The sequence below is a fragment of the Phyllostomus discolor genome, chromosome 7 (genome assembly GCF_004126475.2).
Source record: "Phyllostomus discolor isolate MPI-MPIP mPhyDis1 chromosome 7, mPhyDis1.pri.v3, whole genome shotgun sequence".
Lineage (NCBI taxonomy): Eukaryota > Metazoa > Chordata > Mammalia > Chiroptera > Phyllostomidae > Phyllostomus > Phyllostomus discolor.
Genome location: NC_040909.2, coordinates 34,606,069 through 34,627,669, shown reverse-complemented (window position 1 = coordinate 34,627,669; position 21,601 = coordinate 34,606,069). Strand labels below are relative to the sequence as shown.

The 21,601-nt window shown below is 37.8% G+C and overlaps 1 protein-coding gene across 7 annotated transcripts in view; it reads left to right on the top strand.

The window, feature by feature from the left end:
- Window positions 1–21,601, top strand: part of CEP70 (centrosomal protein 70) — a 62,705-nt gene that overhangs the window by 13,831 nt on the left and 27,273 nt on the right. For 5 of the 7 annotated variants that reach the window (XM_036030708.1, XM_036030714.1, XM_036030711.1 and 2 more), the window contains 6 exons: window positions 6,089–6,217; window positions 8,301–8,391; window positions 8,515–8,638; window positions 8,930–9,110; window positions 9,881–10,050; window positions 15,225–15,281. In XM_036030708.1, coding sequence (XP_035886601.1) covers window positions 6,203–6,217; window positions 8,301–8,391; window positions 8,515–8,638; window positions 8,930–9,110; window positions 9,881–10,050; window positions 15,225–15,281 — 638 coding nt within the window. In that variant the 5' untranslated portion in view covers window positions 6,089–6,202. Of the gene's footprint in view, window positions 1–3,875; window positions 4,248–6,088; window positions 6,218–8,300; window positions 8,392–8,514; window positions 8,639–8,929; window positions 9,111–9,880; window positions 10,051–15,224; window positions 15,282–21,601 lie in introns of those variants that run through there. The other 2 variants (XM_036030709.1, XM_036030713.1) reach the window with 2 other exon arrangements.

Here is a 21,601-nt window from a genome sequence, read left to right as displayed (position 1 = left end):
CCCTGATAGTCCCAGTACCTGACTGGCACCATACATAGCTATTGCAATATTATCAATTATATCCCCTATTCTGGACTTTACATCCTATGACTATTTGGTAACTACCAATTTGTACTTTGTAATTCCTTCACCTTTTTCACCCACACCTCACTCTGGCAACCGTAACATGGCTGTTTTAAAATCTTTAGTAGATTAGCCCTCAGATCCTCCCCTCTGCCCCAACCCTGACAGTTTTTGTTGATTTTTTCCCCCTTTAAATAGGTCATACTTCCCTGATTCTTTGTATATACCTTGTTATTTTTGTTGAAAACTGGATATTTGAATCTAATAATGTGGTAACTCTGAAAGTCAAGATTCTCTTCCTTCACCATGATTAGCTGGGTTTTGTTTTTTATTTTTATTTTTTAATTGTTCCAGGTTTTCTTTCTCCTATGGATCAGCCTGAGATGTAAACTTAAGATCTTCTCAGATCTTTTTTAGCCTGAACATTTCCTTGGGCATATGCAGTAAGTTTTTCTTCCTCATATGTACATTTGCTAAAAAGTCCTGGTCTTTAATGCCTGGCTCCCAAAGGGGGAAAGGGGGAAAAATGAAGGGGAAAAGAAAAGAAGGATAGCCCTTTAAATCCCCTGGAAGTCACTTTAGCCAGAGTGGGAGGGATTTACAACGGTGGGGAGAGGTACACCCACCACCCCTGCCTCTTTGTCTGGTCCTCCAAGATCTGAAGCAGCAGTCCCCGATCAGATCACAGAATCTTGGTATTTGGAGACTTTCCTGGTGCTCCTCACTTTGCTGTCTTCCCTGAATCCTCACCACCCCCGAACTTGTACAGTGCCGTAGAATTCAGGAAAGCATTTCTGACTTCTCAGATTTCTTTCTTCTGTTGGTTTTGTGTAGTGTTTGAAAATATGGCAGTTTTTTTCCTGTAAGAGTTCCTGGCCCTGGTCTCCATCCCAACTTGGTCTTAACTTTCTCTTTCCCTCTTGTTTATCTTGCTCAATTTTGATTTCATTCCTAAGAATAGAAATTTATTCTTATTGTGGGTCTTGTGTTGGAGCCCTAGCATGTCAATTTTCAGTGTTATAGGGCTTTCGCATTTTCAGTCCTTCTTATGGCAAAAGAGGACAAAACCCCTTTCAGTTCCACCTGCTGTTTTCGTCTTAGTGCCATAGACAATATTAGCAAATACCAATGATTTGGGAATCTTCCTGTCCAAATAACTGTTAGAGAGTGTGTGTGGCTTTTTTGTCTTCCTACAAAGATGCTGATACACTGCAGATTTTCTGGCTGATAGTGATTTGTCTCCACTCACTTCTATTTTGATGTTTGTACTAATAACTTGTCACTAAGCTTTGATATAAATATTGTTATTTTGTTTTTGTCTTTGCTACCTAGTTGCTTCTGTTTTTATGTATGGAGTCAGAGATTAAACTATGCTGTCGCTATGTCATCAATCCTCTATTCTTTTACTTTTATCATCCTTTATATTTTATGGCTTTTTAGTATTTTAGGTGTCTTTTTTTGCTCTAACAACATATAGTTTGATTTTGTGTTTTAAATCTAGCTTGACCATCTTTCTTTTTTAAAAGATTTTATTTATTTATTTTTAGAGAGGAGAAGGGAGGAAAAAAGAGAGGGAAACATCAGTGTGTGGTTGCTTCTTGTGTGCCCCGTACTGGGGACCTGGCCCACAACCCAGGCATGTGCCCTGACTGGGAATCCAACTGGTGACCCTTTGGTTTGCAGGCCTGCACTCAATCCACTGAGCAATACCAGCCAAGGGCCCATCTTTCTTTTTTAACTGGAGCATTTACTCCATTTACATTTAATGTGACTGATGTGAGTTTAAGTCTGCTATCTTATCATGTACTTTTCTTTTTGTTCTCTGTTTAATCTCTCCTTTTGAAATTACTTTGACTTATCATCATGGTCTCTTTTTCCCCTTTATTAATTAGGAAATTACACATTTATGTTGTATTTAGTTGTTATCCTGGAAATTCTTGAGCATCCCTAACTTACAAAAGCCTGATGGTAGTACATACCTTTACTCTCCTCCTGTATTACAAACAAAACTAGAACACTGCTACTCTATTTGCCCTACTCCTAACTAATATATTTTTGTCATTGTGCCTTTTAATTACATTTTAAACTTCACAAGATCTTACTATTTTATGTAGTCAGTGTGTGTTTATACTCCCCCCATTTCTTTGCTCTTTACTCCTTTCTACAGCTCTTTCCATCAAGAAATCTTTTGCATGGAGCATCTTTAGGAGTTTTGTCAGATTTGTTTTGTTTTGTTTTGTTTGAAAATATCCTTTGCCTTCGTTATTTTTTTTCTTTTTGTTTATTTTTAGAGAGGGGAAGGTAGGGAGAAAGAGAGGGAGAGAAACATCAGTGTGTGGTTGCCATTCCTGCACCCCCTACCGGGGACCTGGCCCGCAACCCAGGAATGTGCCCTAGACTAGGAATTGAACCAGTGACACTTTGGTTCACAGTCTGGCACTCAGTCCACTGAGCCACACCAGCCAGGGGCTTTTGCCTTCATTATTAATGGATATTTTCACTGGGTTTAGAATTTTAAATCTGCATTTAATTTTTTCAGCACTTTGAAGATACTACTTTTAGTTTACTTTTAGTTTCCATTGTTACTGCTAAGAAGTTAGCTGACATTCTGTCACTCCTTTGAAGATAATCTTTTTTCTGTAATTGCTTTTAAGATTTTGGTTTTTTATACTTTAATATGATGTGTCTAGTTGTGATTTTTTTTCTCTATCCTGATGCATTATTATGTTGGGCTTCTAGAATCTGTTGACTTAAATATTTCATTGACTCTCAAAACTTCTTTGTCTTTTGTTTTTTGTTTTTTTTCAATTGCTGCTTTTGCTCCCTTTTTTCCTCCATTTCTTGGATGGCAGTATTCCCTCCATTTAAAGTTGAACCTCTTCTGTGTTTTCCTGACTGCAGCATAGAGAGCTAAAGAAGTGAGTAGTCTCTCCTAACTTCCCTTCTGGTTGATTAATTTTCTCTTCTCTTCTGTCTAATCTACTTTGTTAAGCCTGTGTTTTAAGATCTTAATTTCAGTTATTGTAAATTTTTGTTCTAAATTTAAAATTTTTTTTCAAATCAGTTATTATTGTCTACCAGAGGTTTCAGGGTTTTATTTTTATTTCTTTGAACATTGTCTGCATAGTTTTTTATGGTCTGTACCTAATAATTACAATACTAGAAGTCTTTCTTTGCTGGTTGGTTTTCTTTTGACTGTTGCTTCTGTTCTCCTTATGTCTTGTTTCCTATATGCCTTAGTTATCTCTAACCATTTTCTGGAAGTTGTACTTGAAACATTTTTTTGTGGGGTTAATTTGAGACCTTTTCCCAGAGATTTCATTGGCTCTGCCAGGTGCTTGAAGCACTGTTAATTTGGGACATCCGTGAGATACTGGAATGACACAGAGAAGGGGAAATCAGTTTTCAGTTCACGGGAGAGGTGGCTTACTTCTCCCTCACCCTTCTCCTGAGAGTTGTAGCCCTTCCAGGCTTTTATCTTTAACCACTGATTCTCACTGTTCTTTTTTGGGTTTGGCAAATGCTTTCAGGGAAAAAGTAGGTTCTCAACTTCTTGATTTTTTTGCCTGGTAATTCCTCATATCTTGTTAGTTCTTTAATACTTATATATTAAAAAAAACATGTTTTATTTGGCGTTCTTCATTGTCTTTAGAGGCAGAGTTGCCTACTCGACCATTACCAAAAAGCAGACTACTTATCTCATGGAATTTAATTTTACCTAGACATTTTTATGTAAAACAACTTGTATCAGATAGTTAGCTGAGTAATTTGTAGAAAAAGGTCTAAGATAATATATGATGGTATGATTAGGTAAGATGCATTTTGTTCAGCATACTTACGTAATAACAGCTACCAATTATCTATAAGTTTCTGTGTGACATGCTCTTGTACTAAATACTTTCTACATGTTGTCTGACTTAATTCAACCTCTGAGGTGTAAGTATTATTACTATGTTGTCTCTTTTACAAATGAAGAAATCAAGGCTCAAAGATATTAATGAGTTTGTCCATGTCACACAGTTTAATAAATGGTTAAGCTGGTAGTCACTCAGGCCATCTGACACTGAACTTCAAACCTCTATACTTGACTCTTTATACTTCTACAAGAGCATATAACAAGAGGACCTGATTTATGGAATCGGGAGATTTCCATGGTAGAAGGAAATTTGAGCTGACATCTGAAGGTTGAGTATGAGTTAACAAGGTGGAGGCTTTGAGCCTGCAGGGACACTTGACGTTTTGAGAGAGGTCTGGGGTGGCTGTTAGGAAGGTTGTCAGAATATGTGGCTCTTTGGGAGATTCTTTTACATTGATGTCTTCAAGCCTTATGTCTGCTTTACATAGTGTATTCTCCCCATTTTAAAAGTTTGCCTGATTCCTAATGGTGATGCAGTAGGAAGGACACAGCACCACCTCTGAGTTACTCCTGCCAAACCATACTGAACCTGAATTTAATAAAGCCTCTAGATATAACCAGTTTGCAAGAAATGTAGGAGCTGGAAAAATGTGATAAATGATGAGAATACAATAAGCTGAACTTGAAATGAGGGTAACTCTGTAAGACAGATGGTCTATTTCTTCAACAAATATGTGGCATGTTAAAAAGGGGGCTGGGACTGTTAATTAAAAGAAACTTAAGAGTGCTAAATACGGACCTTGTTTAAAAAGTCATCTGCCGCTGGGGGAAATTGAACATAGGCTAGATATTAAGTGATAGTAAGGAATTATTATTTTTATTGGGTGTAATACTGAGTCTGTATTTGTTAGAGATATAAACCGAAATATAAGTGGGTGAGGAAGAAATGTAACAATGGAAGAATGTTGGTTATCATTGAAGCTACAATAGATTGGTGAATACATGAGTTCATTATACATTTTCTCTACTGTTGTGTATTTTTGAAATTTTCTCTAGTGAAAAGTAAAAAAAAAAAATCTAGTTGAAAGGTGATAGCAGGTGAAGTTGCTCGACATTTTTGAAAAGGATCTTTATTTAAAATAAAGGCGATAGGGTTGAACTTAGTGGGTTATTGAGTTATTGAAAGAGACCAGAGTTTAAAGGGAGAAGGGACTCTGATGTGAAACTGCAAAAATGGCAGAATATGAGAATTTGTAATATGCCACTAGGTTTAGCTATAATTAAATTATTGGTGGTGGCCAGTAAATTGTTTATTTGGATTTCACGATCTGAAGCAGATAGAGAAGGGAAGAAGGGTGCTTTGGAAGAAATATTGACTGACAGCAAGGAGGCCTGCCTCTGATCAGTCCTGGGATTTGGATGGCTCAGATGGCTCTAGTACCTGGTATATTGGTACAGCTCTCCCTATACTCTTTTCTGTCACCTATGAACAGCCAGAGTTTTGGGATTAAACAATTTCCAAGGTCTTCTCAAGTTCTAAAATTCCATGATGCTAATGAATGTGTGGGATTGTGCCTCTGGAGAGGAGGGATTATACCCGTATATAAAATAATCCAAGGAAGTTTTTTTCTGTAGACTGGTAGAATCTTAGATAACAAGAACAAGTAAGTGATGGTAGTTTAGACTGACTGTGAATTTGTGTGTGTATGTGTGTGTGTGTGTGTGTGTGTGTGAAACAGAACCCTTTGTTGCTAACCTCTGATCTACTTAGAAATAAAGTCCACCTAAGAAAGTGGCACTCCATTCGCTCTTGGAGATAGTCCAGTGAATTGTTAGACTGGTCTGTAACTTTTGGGTCAGGCACAATGCTTTTATTTTTTGAGAAGCAGCTTTCAAAAGATAATAGTTTATTAGCTTCATGTGCTTTTCACATTATCTAGTTAAAACAAGTATTTTTCTTTATGTTGGTATGTGTGTAAAACCCCATTTTTTAAATATCTATTGGAGAACATTGTAAGATAGGGTTTGTTCCCATCACCCTTTAAATCAGCTTTCTAAGACGCTACAAAAGTTTTGACACACGAATGGCTTAAATTGCTCAAGAATAGTGGATTTTCTTAAATAAAATTTCCTTCAACACCTATTGTACTTTTTTCTCTTTTAATTTAGGCAGCTCAACATTTTTCATTGCCAATCTCTACTTTGGTTCTGCAAACGAAACCATATCTCCAGCAGCCGCTAAAGCCCAGGAGTCCAGTAAATCATCAAACAGACTAATTAATAATGACTGAAAAACAGGTAAACTTGAAATATTTGAAACCAATGTTTCTCAAAGTATGTGGTACAGAATACTACATCTACATATATGAAAACTATTACTTTAAAAGGATTCTTTTGGGGGATGTAAAGTGCAGCATAGGGAATATAGTCAATAATAGTTTAATAACTGTATGGTGCCAGCTGGGTACTGGGAATATTGGGGGGCCACTCTGTAAACTAAATAATTGTCTAACCACTGTGCTGCATACCTGAAACCAATACAAAATAATATTGAATGTAAACTGTAACTGAAAAATAAAATAAAAAGATTATCTAGTAAAATAATTTTGAGAAATGCCAGGTTGCAGTCTATTAAATGATTTCATTATTCTAAGACTTCACAATACTATCAGTCTTCAAAAGGAGGCTTTAGTATACAGCATTTCCTAATTACAGTATTTCATCCGACTAGTGTTCTGCAGCACATACTTTGGAAAATGCCATTCTTAACTCTATTCAGAATTTGCAAACAATCATGTTATTCTTTCTCTTAAAAGAGGTATCATGGAATAACATGTATAATTGGGTCATTCAGTATTTGTGACAATATTATTTACAGAACATTTTGTCAGGCATACTAGACCTGCACTGAGATATCCACATAAAACATTTGGCTCCTAAAACAGATCAGTAATAATTTTAGTTCTGTGTCATTGATCTTTGTGACCAGAGGACCTGCAGCATAAATAAGAGGAAGTTGTGGGAAGGAGGAGAGCTGTACAAAAGATAAAGGGAAAGAAAGTCAGCAGTCAAAAGGAAAGATTTACTTGGCTCTGTAAGTCATGAAGCTGTCAAGGAGTCATCAGGGCAATTTGTTCCTTTTTTGTCTTGATAGAATCTTGAATGTTAGAGGGGCATTTGGATGTTGGGAGTAATACTTTTCATCATGCTTTGTCTGTCTAAATTTTTACGTTTAAGCTGTTATAGTATTTACAAACTATAGCAGTAGTAAAAATGTATTTATTGTATAATTTATATTTTTCAAGCATTTAAACATTGAAAATTCACTCAAATTGCCTTTTCATAAATATACTTTAATATCTTAAAAAATGAGAACACCTCACACAGTGATTTCAAAATTGATCGCTGTACTTAATATTAAAAGCCCATTATAAAACTATTGTATCAGTACCATGGATTTAAATGTGTTTTTTAAATGAAAAAAGTCATCTCTATTTCTATTCCTATTCGTATTTTATGTCCTTATTATTTTTTTCTTCCCATTGTTTTGTTTTTATTCACAATCTAGAGAGTTAGAATCCCCTCTCAGCTGTATGGCATAAATACATATTTAGAATCAGGGATACAAGACTTGAGAGACCTCACAGAGGGATTCTGCTAGAATCAGTTACCTCAATGGATAGACAGACTCCTTTGTTGTTGTTTTAATCCTCACCTGAAAGTGTGTTCATAGCTTTTAAAGAGGGTGGAGAGGAGGATGGGGAAGGAGGGCCGGTGGGGTGCTGAGGGGTGGGGGACAGAAACAGAGAAACATCAATTAGCTGCCTCCCACATGTGTCCCAGCCAGGGATCGGACCTGCAACCTAAGTATGTGCCCTAACCAGAGATCCAACCCACAACTCTTTGGTTTATGGGACAACACTCCAACCAACTGAGCCACCCAGCTAGGGTGAGAGACTTCTTTTTATAGGTAGACTAGGTCCACTATATAAGGAGATACCTAAATTATTGGCTCCACTGAGTCAGATTTTTTCCCTTTGTTTTTTTGGTGACCATAGTCATTGTTAAAATGATACTTGTTTTCAAGTGACTCATCTTCTCTTTACTATTCAGTTAAAGTAACCTAGTTTGCCGCTGTTTCTTTTGATTGGGACCTGGTCTGGTTCAGTTCAGTAAAAAACCTAAGGTCTGTTTGGTTCACTGCAATTACAAGGGTTTTTTTTTTAAGCCATTTGTTTTAATTTTAATCATTCAATGCATGAAAATTCATATTAAAAACTTGGATAAAAAGTTTCAAAAACAAAGGAAATTATATACAAGAGTTTATTTCTTCACTTTATATTCTAAAATTGATTCTTAACTCTCTCCTTTGTGATTGTAGCGGGAAGAAGCAGAATGGGAGAGCATAAATGTGCTGTTGACGACACATGGCTTAAAACCTTTATGTCTAGTCAAAAGAACAGATCTTAAAGGTAATCAGATCCTATTCCTGCTCCTTATGGTAAAAAGCTATTTTTTCTTTTAAAATATTTTTATCTTAATTTTTTGCTGTACCTTTACTTTTACCTATTTGTATTACATTTTTTTAAATGTAGATCTCATCATTTTTGACAAACAGTCATCACAAAGGATGAGACAGAACTTGACAACATTGGTGGAAGAAACATCCCGTCAACAGAGCATGATCCAGGAACTCATAGAAACTAATCAGCAGCTTAAGTAAGAAAATGGAAAAAAAAAAAATCTCTTGAGTTTTTTTGTATCCACGTGGTGTGCATTCTAGAAATAACTGCCTTGAAAAAAATCTTGAAATTTAACTTTTCATTTTGTAAATATTAAGTTAAAATATTTTTAACAGGTGATTTTTTGGTAATAGCTTAAATATGTAATGGTGCCATATATTTCATTTCTTGGTTTGTGTAATAGAAATTTTAAGAATGCAAAGAAAGTTTAGAAATTCATTATGTTGTTAGATGTAGGTTTGTTGATGTGATTTGTGTTTATTATTAGAAAAGAACTTCAGCTAGAAAAATGCCGAGTAGTAGATCAGGAACAACGAGCTAATGACTTGGAACAAATTTTGGAGAGTGTGAAATCCAAAGTCAGTGAATTGGAGGATGAATCCCTAAATAGGGTCTGCCAGCAGCAGAATAAAATAAAAGATCTTCAAAAGGAGCATACAGCTTTGCAGGTACTGAGTTCTATATTTGTACATGATTGTACTAAAACAGCTCACTATGGTCACAGGGACTTCCATGTTGCTAAATTCAGTGGTCTTTACTTTTCTGGACCTGTTACTGCCCCTTCTTGAGATTCTTCTCTTGGTTTCTAGAATATCTCCTCTTTTGATTTCCTTCTGACGCCACTGCTGATTCTTCTCATCTCCCTAACCTCTCAGTGTTGGGATCCCTAGACGCTTTCTCTTGTGTATATACTCTAACTTCCCTGGTGATGCTGAGTCTAGTTCTTAGCACCTTATTTAAACCTGTAGCCCAGACCTCTTTCCTTAGTTCCCAACTCATATCCCACTGCCTACTTGGTATATCTGCCGGATGTCTAATAGAGGCATCTAGAACTTAACATGCCTAAAATTCAGTTCCTGAATTTTCCTCTCCAAACTTTCTTCTTTTAGTCTCCACTCTGGTCCAAGTCACCTTCATTTTTCTCCTGCTTCTCTCTTGGTCTTACTGCTTCTCCCCTTGCCTTTCCAGTGTGCTTTCAACATCGTAGCTCAAAACTCTCCAGTTTCCTCCATTTTATACCTGTTTTACTTATTAACATTTTCACATTTATGACACTGTTTCTGGAGCTTGCACCCATTTAAAAATAGCCTCAATACTGAAGTCCTTGAATGAAGCAGGTTGATAGAAACAGTGAAGATGGCTTTGTGTACAATATTGTTAAGACAGCATGTTCTAGATGTGCATACCATAATCATGTGTTTTGAAAATTTTCTTATAGGCAAAATGTCAGTATTATAAGAAAAAACGATTGGAGCAAGAAGAGACTATTGCTTTTTTGCAAAAGGATATTTATAGATTAAAAAAGGAGGAAGAAGAGCGCATTGTTACTCAAAACCGAGTGTTTTCTTATCTCTGCAAAAGAGTTCCTCATACCGTCTTGGATAGACAGTAAGGTTTGCTTCATATATTGATTTGTGGGTAGATTAATCATTTTTTTTAAAACTGATTTTGGGAATGGTTATGTGTATCTCATAAACTGGGGTCTACTTTCTGTGTAGCATGATAAAAATCCCCAGGATTTCTAAGCAAAGAAATTAAACCTAGAGACAGAACGACAAGTTAGTATTGAGTTGTAATAGTCTAGGTGAGAGATAATGAAGGCTGTGTTAAGGCTAAAAGCAAATAATTGCAGAAATTGCCCAGACTGACTGATTATAGTTGAAGAAAGAAGGAGAGGAGTTAAAGATTGTAAGACTGCATGCTAGGTTTGAGGAACGGGGAGGGAAGATGATCAATTTGTTTATGGGCATGTGCTTAGATACCTTCTGTCAGCCATGTAGAAATATTAGGCCTGTAGTTGGAAGGACTAAACTCCAGAGAACTTCCAAATCTCAGGTAGACAAAGAAGCAGAAGAGAAGTTCTATGTATTCAGGTGTCAGGATAACCAAGGAACAGAGTGTTTCAAGGAGGAGAAGATATTAAGAAGTGTTACATGCTGCCTCATCAGTTTATGTGTTTACCTTCTTCCTGTCTTATTTGCTCAGAATGCTCAGTTTGACACAAATAATTCCTCCATAAAAGTTTGTTGAAGGTAGCAGGTAACAGTTACCCGGAATGAATGAAGTTGGCAATGAAGGAAAAGGTAGACATGGACTTCTGGCCAAGATGGAGTTATAGGTAGACACACTGTGCCTCTTCGCACAACAAAGATAGGGACAACAATAATTTAGAAACAGAATAACAACCAGAACTGACAGAAAATTGAACTGTATGGAAGTTGGACAACTAAGAAGTTAAAACAGACCCGTTCATCCAGACCGGTAGGAGGGGCACAGTTGGGCAGCCGGGAATGGGTTGAGGCGTGGAGAGCAGAGAGTGTTGGGACCAAGCTCATAAGGTATCCAGGGCATGCAAGACCATAGCGGGTGGACCCTAAGCATGCAGGTGGCTGCTGGCAGACCCTGGCCAAGAGATGGCAACCGGCAGACCCAGTGAGGTGGGAATTGTGAAGCAAGGCACTGTGCACAACCCAGGATCACAGTGCTGGGAAATAGAGCCTTGGGGCACTGACTGAAAACACCTGTAGGGGTTGAGGTGCAGGGAGAGACTCCCAGCCTCACAGGAGAGGTCCTCGGAGGGTCCCACGGGGTGCACGGGCCCAGCCACATGGGAATTGGCACCAGAGGGGCCCAGTTTTCTCAGGGGAAACGACGGAGGGGACTGAGGTCCCATGGAGAGCAGAGCAAGTGCCATTGTTCCCTCTCGAACCCCACCCCCACATACAATGTCACAACCCAGCAACTGGGGTGCCCCGCACTGGTGAACACCTAAGGTTCCGCCCCTCATATGTAACAGGTGCAACCAGACCAAAGGTTGGGGGGAAGATGGCTCAAACAGAATTGAAAGCCCCAGAGCCAGTACTTTTAAGCAACTGAGAGATAGCCAACCTATCAGATGCACAGTTCAAAGCACTGGTGCTCAAGATGCTCACAGAATTGGTTGATTTGGGTCACAAATTACATGAACAAATGAAGGCTACAATAAGTGAAATGAAGGAAAATGCACAAGGAACCAATAGTGATGGGAAGGAAACTGGGTCTCACATCAGTGGAGTGGATCAGAAGGAAGAAAAAAACATACAACCAGAAAAGAATGGAGAAATAAGAATTCAAAAAATGAGGAGAAGCTTAGGAACCTCCAGGACATCGTTAAACATTCCAACATCCAAATTATAGGGGTACCAGAAGGGGAAAGAGGAAGAACAACAACCAAAAAAGTTATCTGAACAAATAATAAAGGAGAATTTCCCCAATGTGCCAAAGGAATTAGACTTCCAGGAAGTCCAGGAAGCTCAGAGAGTCCCAAAGAAGTTGGACCCAAGAAGGAACACACCAAGGCACATCATAATTACATTAGCCAAGGTAAAAATGAAGGAGAGAATCCTAGAAGCAGCAAGAGACAAGGAGACAGTTACCTGTAAAGGAGTTCCCATCAGACTGTCAGCTGATTTATCAAAAGAGACCTTACAGGCAAGAAGGGGCTGGAAAGAAGTATTCCAAGTCATGAAAGGCAAGGACCTACATCCAAGATTGCTCTATCCAGCAAAGCTTTCATTTAGCATGGAAGGGCAGATAAAGTGCTTTTCAGATAAGGTCACGCTAAAGGAGTTCATCACCACAAAGCCCTTATGTTATGAAATGTTACCTAAGAAAAAGAAGACTTATCTGTAAAAAAACATGTATAGTAAAATGACAGCAAACTCAATTATTAACAACCACACCTAAAAAAAAAAACTAAAAGAAACTAAGCAAACAACTAGAACAGGAACAGACCCACAGAAATGGAGAACACATGGAGGGTTAGCAACAGGGGAGTGGGAGGAGGAGAGAGGGGGGAAAAGGTACAGAGAATAAGTAGCATAGATGGTAGATAGAAAATAGACAGGTGGAGGGTAAGAATAGTATGGGAAATGTAGAAGCTGAAGAACTTATGACACATGGACATGAACTAAAGAGGGGGGAATGTGGGTGGGAGAGGGTGTGCAGGATGGAGGGGAATGAAGGGGGGGTAATGGGAGAACTGTAATAACAATAAAATATATTTAAGAAAAACGGTAGATACGGAATGGTGGCATAAGGGGCAAGTATAAAGGTAAGAGGACTTTTAAGGCTATAAAGGACATTAAAGCATATTTGCAGGATAATATGAAAGCTGGTATGTGTTGGGATGGAGAAAGGTTGAAGAGAAAGAATAATCCAGAAGGTTATATTAAAATCACAATTGGTTGAATTAGTTCTAAAGGGAGGAGATTGGTAAGTTTCCCAAGATAGGAGGGAAATAGTATGAATTCTTACTTTAAAAAGAATAACATGTGAAAGTATGTTACTTTATTTTTCTTCAAGGATTTTTTAATTATAGAAGCAGTGCATGCTTATAAAAATTCAAAGAATATAAAAGTGTTTAAAGGTAAATGTTACAGATCTGCTTACCCCTCCTAATTCCCATATCCTAGAGATAACCGCTTTTTAAAAAAATTATATTTTCATAGATTCCAGTGGCACAGCCTTCCCTATCACCCAAATTGAGTACTTGAGATGTACCCTTCATGTGATCTGAGTATACCTTCCTCTTGTAGTTGAGCCTTGGTTGCTGTTGGCAGATCAAAGGGAGGGATATACCCAGGCCAGTCAGCTGCGAGGACTGGCTGTGATCACTGACCACCAACCTCTGCCCTCTGTGGAGGATCAGCTGTGTTGGGGCAGGGTGATGGTGCTCTGATGTGATCTATAGCTGTCCACTTGGTTCACTTGCTCTGGAGTTTCCCAGGTGGTGCAGGCCGAGGTCAGCCCCAATCTGTGTGTTGCCTGGGGCCACACTGCCTGAGCTATAAAGCAATCTGAAATGGCTGCTCTTTGTGCTGGTCTTGGAGATTCCCAAGTGAAGCCAAGCTGTGAATCTAGGCTGGCTGCTGCTAGTACCTGGGTCTGGGGCCACTTAGCAAGAGGTATGAGGGCTGGGGGCTCACTGAGGCCAGCTGTTGCTTGTTTGAGAGGATTTAGGAAGTTGTGGAGCATGAGCCAAGACCAGCCATTCATACGGAAAAGGAGCTTGATTGGGCCCACAAGTTGGGTGGGATGGAGTCTCAGGGGATCTCCAAAACTGGGCAAACAGTGTTAGCCAGGTTGATGGAGTCTCAGATATGGCACCTGCCTGCCAGCTCTGGGGAGAGGGCTCAGAAAAGGGACAGTGGCCTCTGCCCATCTTTCTGTCTGCTTGAAAGTTGTCTCCCAGCTCTCACCTTGATGCCAAACACTTCAGTTTCTCCGTATGCTACTTGTGTCTTTCAAGCTGCTACCCTGGTGCCTGAGCCCAGAGGGAGTGAGTCTCATTAAGTCTGAGTGTGGGCTCTGTAAAGGGAACTGCTTGGGACTCCAGAAATTTCTTTCACCAACTCAATCCAAGCTGGTTTATGCAGCCAGAAGTTATGAGGACTTAGCTTCCTGGCATTGGGACCCTGGGCTGTGGGGCCTGGTGTGGGACTGGGACTCCCTACTCCTGAAATAGCCCTCCCAAATTTTTACCCACCACATGTGGATGTGGGACCAGCTGTTCCATGTGTCTTCCCCTCCTATCACTTGGAATGGATGTGGTTTCTTTAATTCTGTAGTTGTCAGATTTCCATTCAACTTGATTTCTGATGCTTTTGAGTGATGGTGGTTCTATGTTTTAGTTGTAATTTTGATGTGGTTATATGAGGATATAAGCCATCTTGACTGGAAGTCTACATTATTCTAATACTTCAGCATTTTCTATAGTATGGGTGTGCTGTTATTTATATAACTTTTTCCTTGTTGAAGAATAAATTGTTTCTGCATTTTTACTTTCCTTAATAATGGTACAATGAGCAACTTTGATAATCTTGAGTTACAACCTTGAGCAAATACTTCTGTGGGAATGATGCCAGAGAGAGGTAGAATTGTTGTGACAAGGAGAATATACATTTAATATGTTGAGATATAATGTTTGTGGTTATTTTTAAAACTATACTTTGAAATTAATATAAAATATATGATTTAGGCCCTGGCTGGTGTGGCTCAGTGGATTGAGCACCAGCCTGTGAACCAAAAGGTCGCTGGTTTGATTCCCAGTCTAGAGCACATGCCTGGGTTGCAGGCCAGGTCCCCTGTAGGGGGCGCGTGAGAGGCAACCATGCATTGATGTTTCTTTCCTTTTCTTTCTCCCTCCCTTCCCCTCTCTAAAAATAAATAAATAGGCACAACCTTAAAGGACATGTGGGCAAAACCAAGGAGGGGTAGAAGGAGGGGAGGGAGGTGGGGATGGCTGAGGTAGGGGGGAGAGTGCTAGGGGGTAAATGCAGACAACTGTACTTGAACAGCAGTAAAAGAATTTTAAAAAATTTAAAAAGGATAAATAAGTAAATAAATAAAATCTTTGATATATATATGATTTAGTATAATACTTCTGGTAAAACCACTTAAAATTTTTATAAACTTGCTAGAGTATCTGTACATTTGTCACTATAATTTGAAATTATATAGAGAACAGTAAATGCTACAATATCACATTTTGAAAATAATTAAATTTATTTTCTGGTTTCTAGGTTGCTTTGCCTAATTGATTACTATGAATCTAAAATTAGAAAACTTCATAAACAAAGGTATGACTAATTCTGTATTACAATTTTTAAAGTTATTATCCATTCATGAATCACAGCAAAAGTTTTCACAGCCTTTAAAACTTAAAATATGCTTTGGAAATCTAATATGTGACTGAATTTTTTTAAATAAAAATTAAAGACTCTATTTTACTACTTATGTTAAAATGTATTGTTGTATTTATATTACATATATATATTTACTTCACCAAAATATTAGTCACAGAAAAAATAGAATTTGCTTTATATTTTGAGGTGTCATATTGTGTTCTACTGATGTCTTGAGCCATCGGATAGTAACCAAGGATATGCACAATGTACATAGGATTTGATTAGCTGCCTACAAACATGTAGTTTATTACTATGCAGATTTACATGAGATAAAGATAAAATGTCCTAGTGAAAAACCAGGCATATAGAGTAAAACACACTTGTCACTTCTGATTAAAGAAATTAAGGGTAAAGATGAAAGTAATGGTCTTCGATTAACCTAAAATAGCTGAACAATATCTAAGGCCAAAGTATCTAAAGTGCTTTAATGTAAGGTCATTAAAATAGTAGCTGTTCTGTTTCATTGTTTGTAGATGGAGCAGCTCTTTTAACAAATCTTTGCTTGAGCATCTTCTTTCTGCCATGTTCTTTTTTAGGTGCTAAGGCTATCATAGTAAACAAAGCAGATAAATTTTCCACTTTCATCAAGGTTACATTCTAGTATTCTTTTTTTTTTCATTTTTTATTGTATTTTTCTCATTGCCATTTATCTCCTCTATACCCCTTTCCACCTCTACCCATCCCCACTCCCTCACCCCCTGCAATCACTGAGCTGTTGTCAGGACCAGTGACAGAGCTGTGCTAGTTGCTGACTTCTTCCAGCTTCTTGGAGACTCTTTAAAAAAGTAGGATGGAGGGAAGACAAGAAAAGAATAATTAATGATAGAGCAACTCCTTGCTTCATTCTGATCAGAAAACAGTATTATAAGTAACTTCACGGACCTTCTGATTTTCAAATAAAATTGTTATCTTTTAGATGGTAGCTGTGGTGTTAGATTCTGCAGAGATAGGACAGAGTTTTGGGTATGGTCCTTGCTTTCTAGGATTTTACAGTTTGTTAAGGGAGGTAAAATATAACCACATAATAATTAAGAAAAATAATGTGAGGCTTAAAAAACACTAATAATGTCATGATAATTACTAAAAATTTTACAGATAGTAATAGAGAGGTATAAAACAAGAACAAATTAGTGACTAGGGAAGCTTTTGCAAAGCATACAGGGCTTTGAGCTTGAAGGATAAGTAAAATTTGGGAAAGCAGAAAGAGAAAAAAGGTAAAGCCATTTTAGACTGTTTGGATGTTATGAGAAATAGTGCCTAGATATAAAAGTAGAGACTTTCTTATGGCACTGTAATTAAGCCAGTTTGGCTGGAGTTCAGGGGATTAGTTGGTATATTCATAGATAGAGGTCATAATCTATAGAGAGCAGTCATTCAAATACTGGACCATGGGGAAGCTGTGAATGAATGAGAAGATATTATTTGCCTTGGAAAGAAAGAAGGCATTTTTTCCGTTAATACAGCAAAACTGGGTGATGGGATTATAGGTATGTGTATTAGAGTTCTCCAGAGAAACAGAACCAGTAAGATGTGCATTTATATAGAGAGGAAGACTTTTTTAAAGGAATTGGTTTATGTGATTGTGAAATCTATGAGGCAGGCCTGCAGGCTGGAGACCCAGGGAAGAGTTGATGTTGCAGTGTTGAGACTGGAGATATTCAGGAGGCACACCACCATCCATTTTTGGAAGTCTCAGCCTTTGCTCTTGAGGCCTTTAGCTAGTTGCATGAGGCCCACCCGTATTATGAAGGTTAATCTGCTTTACTCAAAGTCTGTTGACTTAAATGTTTATCACATCTAAAAAATAACCTCACGGCAATATCAAGACTGGTGTTTGACCAAACAGTTGGGAACCAGAGCCTAGCCAAGTTGACACTACAATGAACAATGACAATACTTAAGAGCAAAGAGAAGGAAAATGAAGAATTTCATGGCTGAAGTGGTTGCAAGCTTTTATGCTCACAGAGTCAAGAATAAGGAAAATGACCGAAGGTAGTTAGATGGGGCCTGTGGCAAAGTGGAGAGCTGTGCACATCTGTCTCAAGGGGGCAGTTGCTACACCCCCTGACCGGTTGATGCCATGCAGGAATGTGTGCCCCATGCGGCTAGATCTGCTGGTTTTCAAGATAAGTTACAAGGTTTGATTTATAAATGAAATCAGATTTTTAATGTTCACCATTAACTCAGTGCTTTAAAAAAATGTTATATGGTCCAAACCAAGTATCAGTTACAACCTTTGGCCTATGTCTTTAGTCAATTTGACTCTAGATTCAGGGGTTGGCCAAAATTTTTCCCTAAAGAGCCAGACAATAAGTATTTTAGGCATTTTAGACACTGTAGTCTCTGGCAATAACTCAACTCTACTGTTGTAGCATGAGATCAGCTATAAACAATATGCAAATGAATGAGCATATATTCCATAAACTTTAATTATGAAAACTGATGGACTGCTAGATGTAGTCCACAGACGCCAGTTTGCTAGGTGCTGATGTAGATGATGAAGAGAGTTTGGGATTTTTAGTAAGAGTAGAGAAGATTAGGATACCCATCACTGAAGCCTTTCATGTAGAATATGGTGTGAGGGGTTGCTGCTGAAGTTGTGCAAACTGGGGTTTTCTGACCAAAGTGACAAAGGGATTGATGCTGTTGTGGGGGTAGTGTTGAATTTGGTTGTCATGAATATGTAGTGAAGATCTGAGATTGAAGAAAGAAGTTTGGAGGAAATGAATTTTTCACTTAATTCCATCATCACTGTCTAGCTGAAGTGAAATGTTTTGGCTTATACAAACTGCTTAGGTCAGATATTTGGACTGAATGTCTCATGAAGGGAGAAGGAGGTAGAAAGAAAACAGGCTACATAATACTGTTCTTACCGATGAGAAAATTCAAAGTCATTTTGACTTCGCAGTAGTATAAAGCCTCTGTTAAGGAGAGGGTTTTCAGAGTTCATGGACTGAACAGAGTTTGTAAGCTCATCCTCCCTTCTAAGAGTGAATACGAACTTGATAGTGAGACTATAGCAATTCAAAGTGGATTTTGAGATCTATAAATAGGATATTAGCATTACCTGAAGAAGCAGGAGTACTGTAAAAGGAGGGTGTAATAAATAACAAGTATTAAATTACTGAAGAAGAGGTGATGGAAGCATTTTAAAGATGAAAGAAGTGGAAGAGGAGAAAGTGAGGGAATACAGCCTGCAGTTGGAGATCTAACTGGGGTAAAAACAGGAAGCACAGGGGAAGGAGGTGTGTACCTGCAGAGCTCAAGGAGCAACACCGAGGAACAAGAAAGATGGGACATGGGCCTCATGAAGAGAAGAGTCAGTGTTGTTTTTCTCACCATGAAACAGTAAAAGTGATGTTTGTGCGCCACACAGGGGCAACCAGACAAAGCTGCAGTTGGAAGCAGCTGATTCAGGAACCCTGAACACGCCAAGCCTTACCCAGTTGTCTTGAGGGCTGAGGGGGGTGAATATCCTGGCACATCTGTAGCCCTCTGCACAGCACGCCTATGGCATACCATTTGGGGGTCTGCTCCAGAGCACAGGATTGAGAAGGCCTCCTCAAAGGGGCTTGGGAAGAGCAGTTACTGAATACTGTGGACTAGTATTCCTTTTTGTCTCCATGCATAAGAAAACTCAGGGAAGGCAAAGGAAGCAGTGATCAAGGCAGCAAAAATGTGAATAGAAGCATAGGTGTTTTATTGCACTTCTCTTTATTGCACCTCACAGAGGCACATTAAAAACATTATTTCTTTGTAAATTAAAGGCAAGACCCTTCATCAGCAAAAACATTGCAAGACAGCTTTGTTATGGTGTTCTGGAAGTCTGCAAAAACTGCAAACATGCTACATCCTCTGAAAAAGGAAAAGTAAATTTTCAAATGATAGGCTTTCAGCTATGTTACTTTACCTACTTTTCTTTACCCAATATTAATACAGCAATATAGATTACATGGAATATATTGCTAATTATTTGCATTAGTGTTTCTGTGGCTTGGTGGATAGGATTAAAGAGCCAAAGAAAGCAACAAAGTAAGAAAACCTACGAGACTTGGAGTTTCTTCTGAGATGTCAGAGGCATTCAAAAAGTTAACCTGCAGGAAGATAGTTTTACAGGAAATTAGTAGTTGAGTGAAATTCTCATGTCTAATTTTATTCTCTCTTTAGATAGAAATTTTAAAAATGGTCTTAGGAAATGAAATCAGGTGGCCTTGAGATTCACTTCTGATCTCCTGAACATGATCACATTTAGGCTCGAGAAGAAAATAAGACATAGGATTTCTTTAATTTTTTTTTCTCTTTATCCCTAAGTAACATCATCTTCAACATTTGGCCCCTCTTTGAGGCTTCTTGGAGGCCATTGGAGAAAGGATGGGGAGGAATTTGGCTGTGGGGATTGCAGGTCCAAATGAGAGCTTGGGGACACGCTTAGAATTACGTTTCTACTTCAGGAAAGTCTTTCACTGATAAGTAAAGGGCTACAGGAAAGTAGCATAAGAATTCTTTACTGGAACCCTTTTCCCTTTAGGTGTGCATGCATTTAAAATTGTCCTCCATATTAGCTTTCTCTTGAGAACAAGTGTAGCCACAGTGGCAGATATTTTGGAGTATATATAGGGAATGATGTGAGTGCATAGGCTAGATTTCGATTTGAATCTCTCCACTACTACTTACTATTTGTGTGACTTTGAACAAGTTATATACCTCCTCTAAGCATTATTTCCCAATCTGTTAAATGTGAAATCGTTTACATGTATTTTACTACTTGTTATATAATAGCTACTTAGTTATCCTTGTCATTAACCATCTTTACTAAAATGGTTATTTGTTCAAGGCTAGAATGTGCTTTAGAAGATCTCAGAGATATATTAGTTCAGCACTCTGCAATAGAAGAGCAATACAAGCCACAGACATAATTTTGCATTTTCAGGTAGCCAAGATAAAAAGTGAAAAGAAACAAATGAAATGAATTTTCATATTTTATTTAACGTTCTAAATATTTTCATTTCAACATGTAATCAGAAAGAACAATATTAATGAGTTATTTCATTCATATTTCTTTTTAATTATTCAATTATTTCTTTTTTCATATTAAATCATTGAAATACGAATATTTTAACATAGCTTAGCTCAGTTCAAACACTAAGGATTGCTGGGTCAAAACACAGGTCCATTTTTAGTTTTTTCAAGTATCTCCATACTGCTTTCCACAGAGGCTGCACCAGTCTGCATTTCCACCAACCATGCACAAGGGTTCCCTTTTCTCCATATCTTTGGCAGCACTTTGTTTCTTGATCTATTGATGACAGCCATTCTGACAGGTGTGAGATGGTATCTCATTGTGGTTTTAATTTGCATTTCTCTGGTGATTAGTGATATTGAGCATCTTTTCATATGTCTATTGGCCATCTGTATGTCTTCTTTGGAGAAGTGTCTATTCAGGTCCTTTGCCCATTTTTTAATTGGGTTGTTTGTTTTTTTGGTGTTGAGTTTTGTAAGTACTTTATAAATGTTGGATATTAACCCTTTAGCAGATATATTGGCGAGTATGTTCTCCCATTCTGTGGGTCGTCTATTTATTTTGTTGATTATTGCCTGTGCTGTGCAAAAACTTTTTAGCTTGACATATTCCTTTTTTGTTTATTTTTTCTTTTATTTCCGTTGCCTGGGAAGATATATCTGATAAAAAATCTCTATGAACAATGTCTGAAATCTCTCTGCCTATATTTTCTTATAGGATTTTTATGGTTTTGGGTCTAACATTTAAGTCTTTGATCCATTTTGAATTTATTCTAGTGTGTGGTATAAGAAGGTGGTCTAGTTTAATTTTTCTGTACTTATCTGTCCAATTTTCCCAATGTTATTTTATTGAATAAACTATCTTTAGCCCATTGTATGTGCTTGCTTCCTCTCTCAAATATTAATTGACTGTAAAGGTGTAGGTTTATTTCTGGGCTCTCTATTCTGTTCCATTGATCTGTGTGTCTGTTTTTATACCAGTACCATGCTGTTTTGATTACTATGGGTTTATAGTGTAGTTTGATAGTAGGTAGTGTGATTGCTCCTACTTTGTTTTTCTTTCACAGGATTGCTGTTGCTATATGGAGCCTTTAGTGGTTCCATATAAACTTTTTTTTAAGTTTTATTTTTTAAATTTTTATTTTTTTTAATTTTTAAAATTTTTATTTACTTTTTTATTTTAATCATTGTTC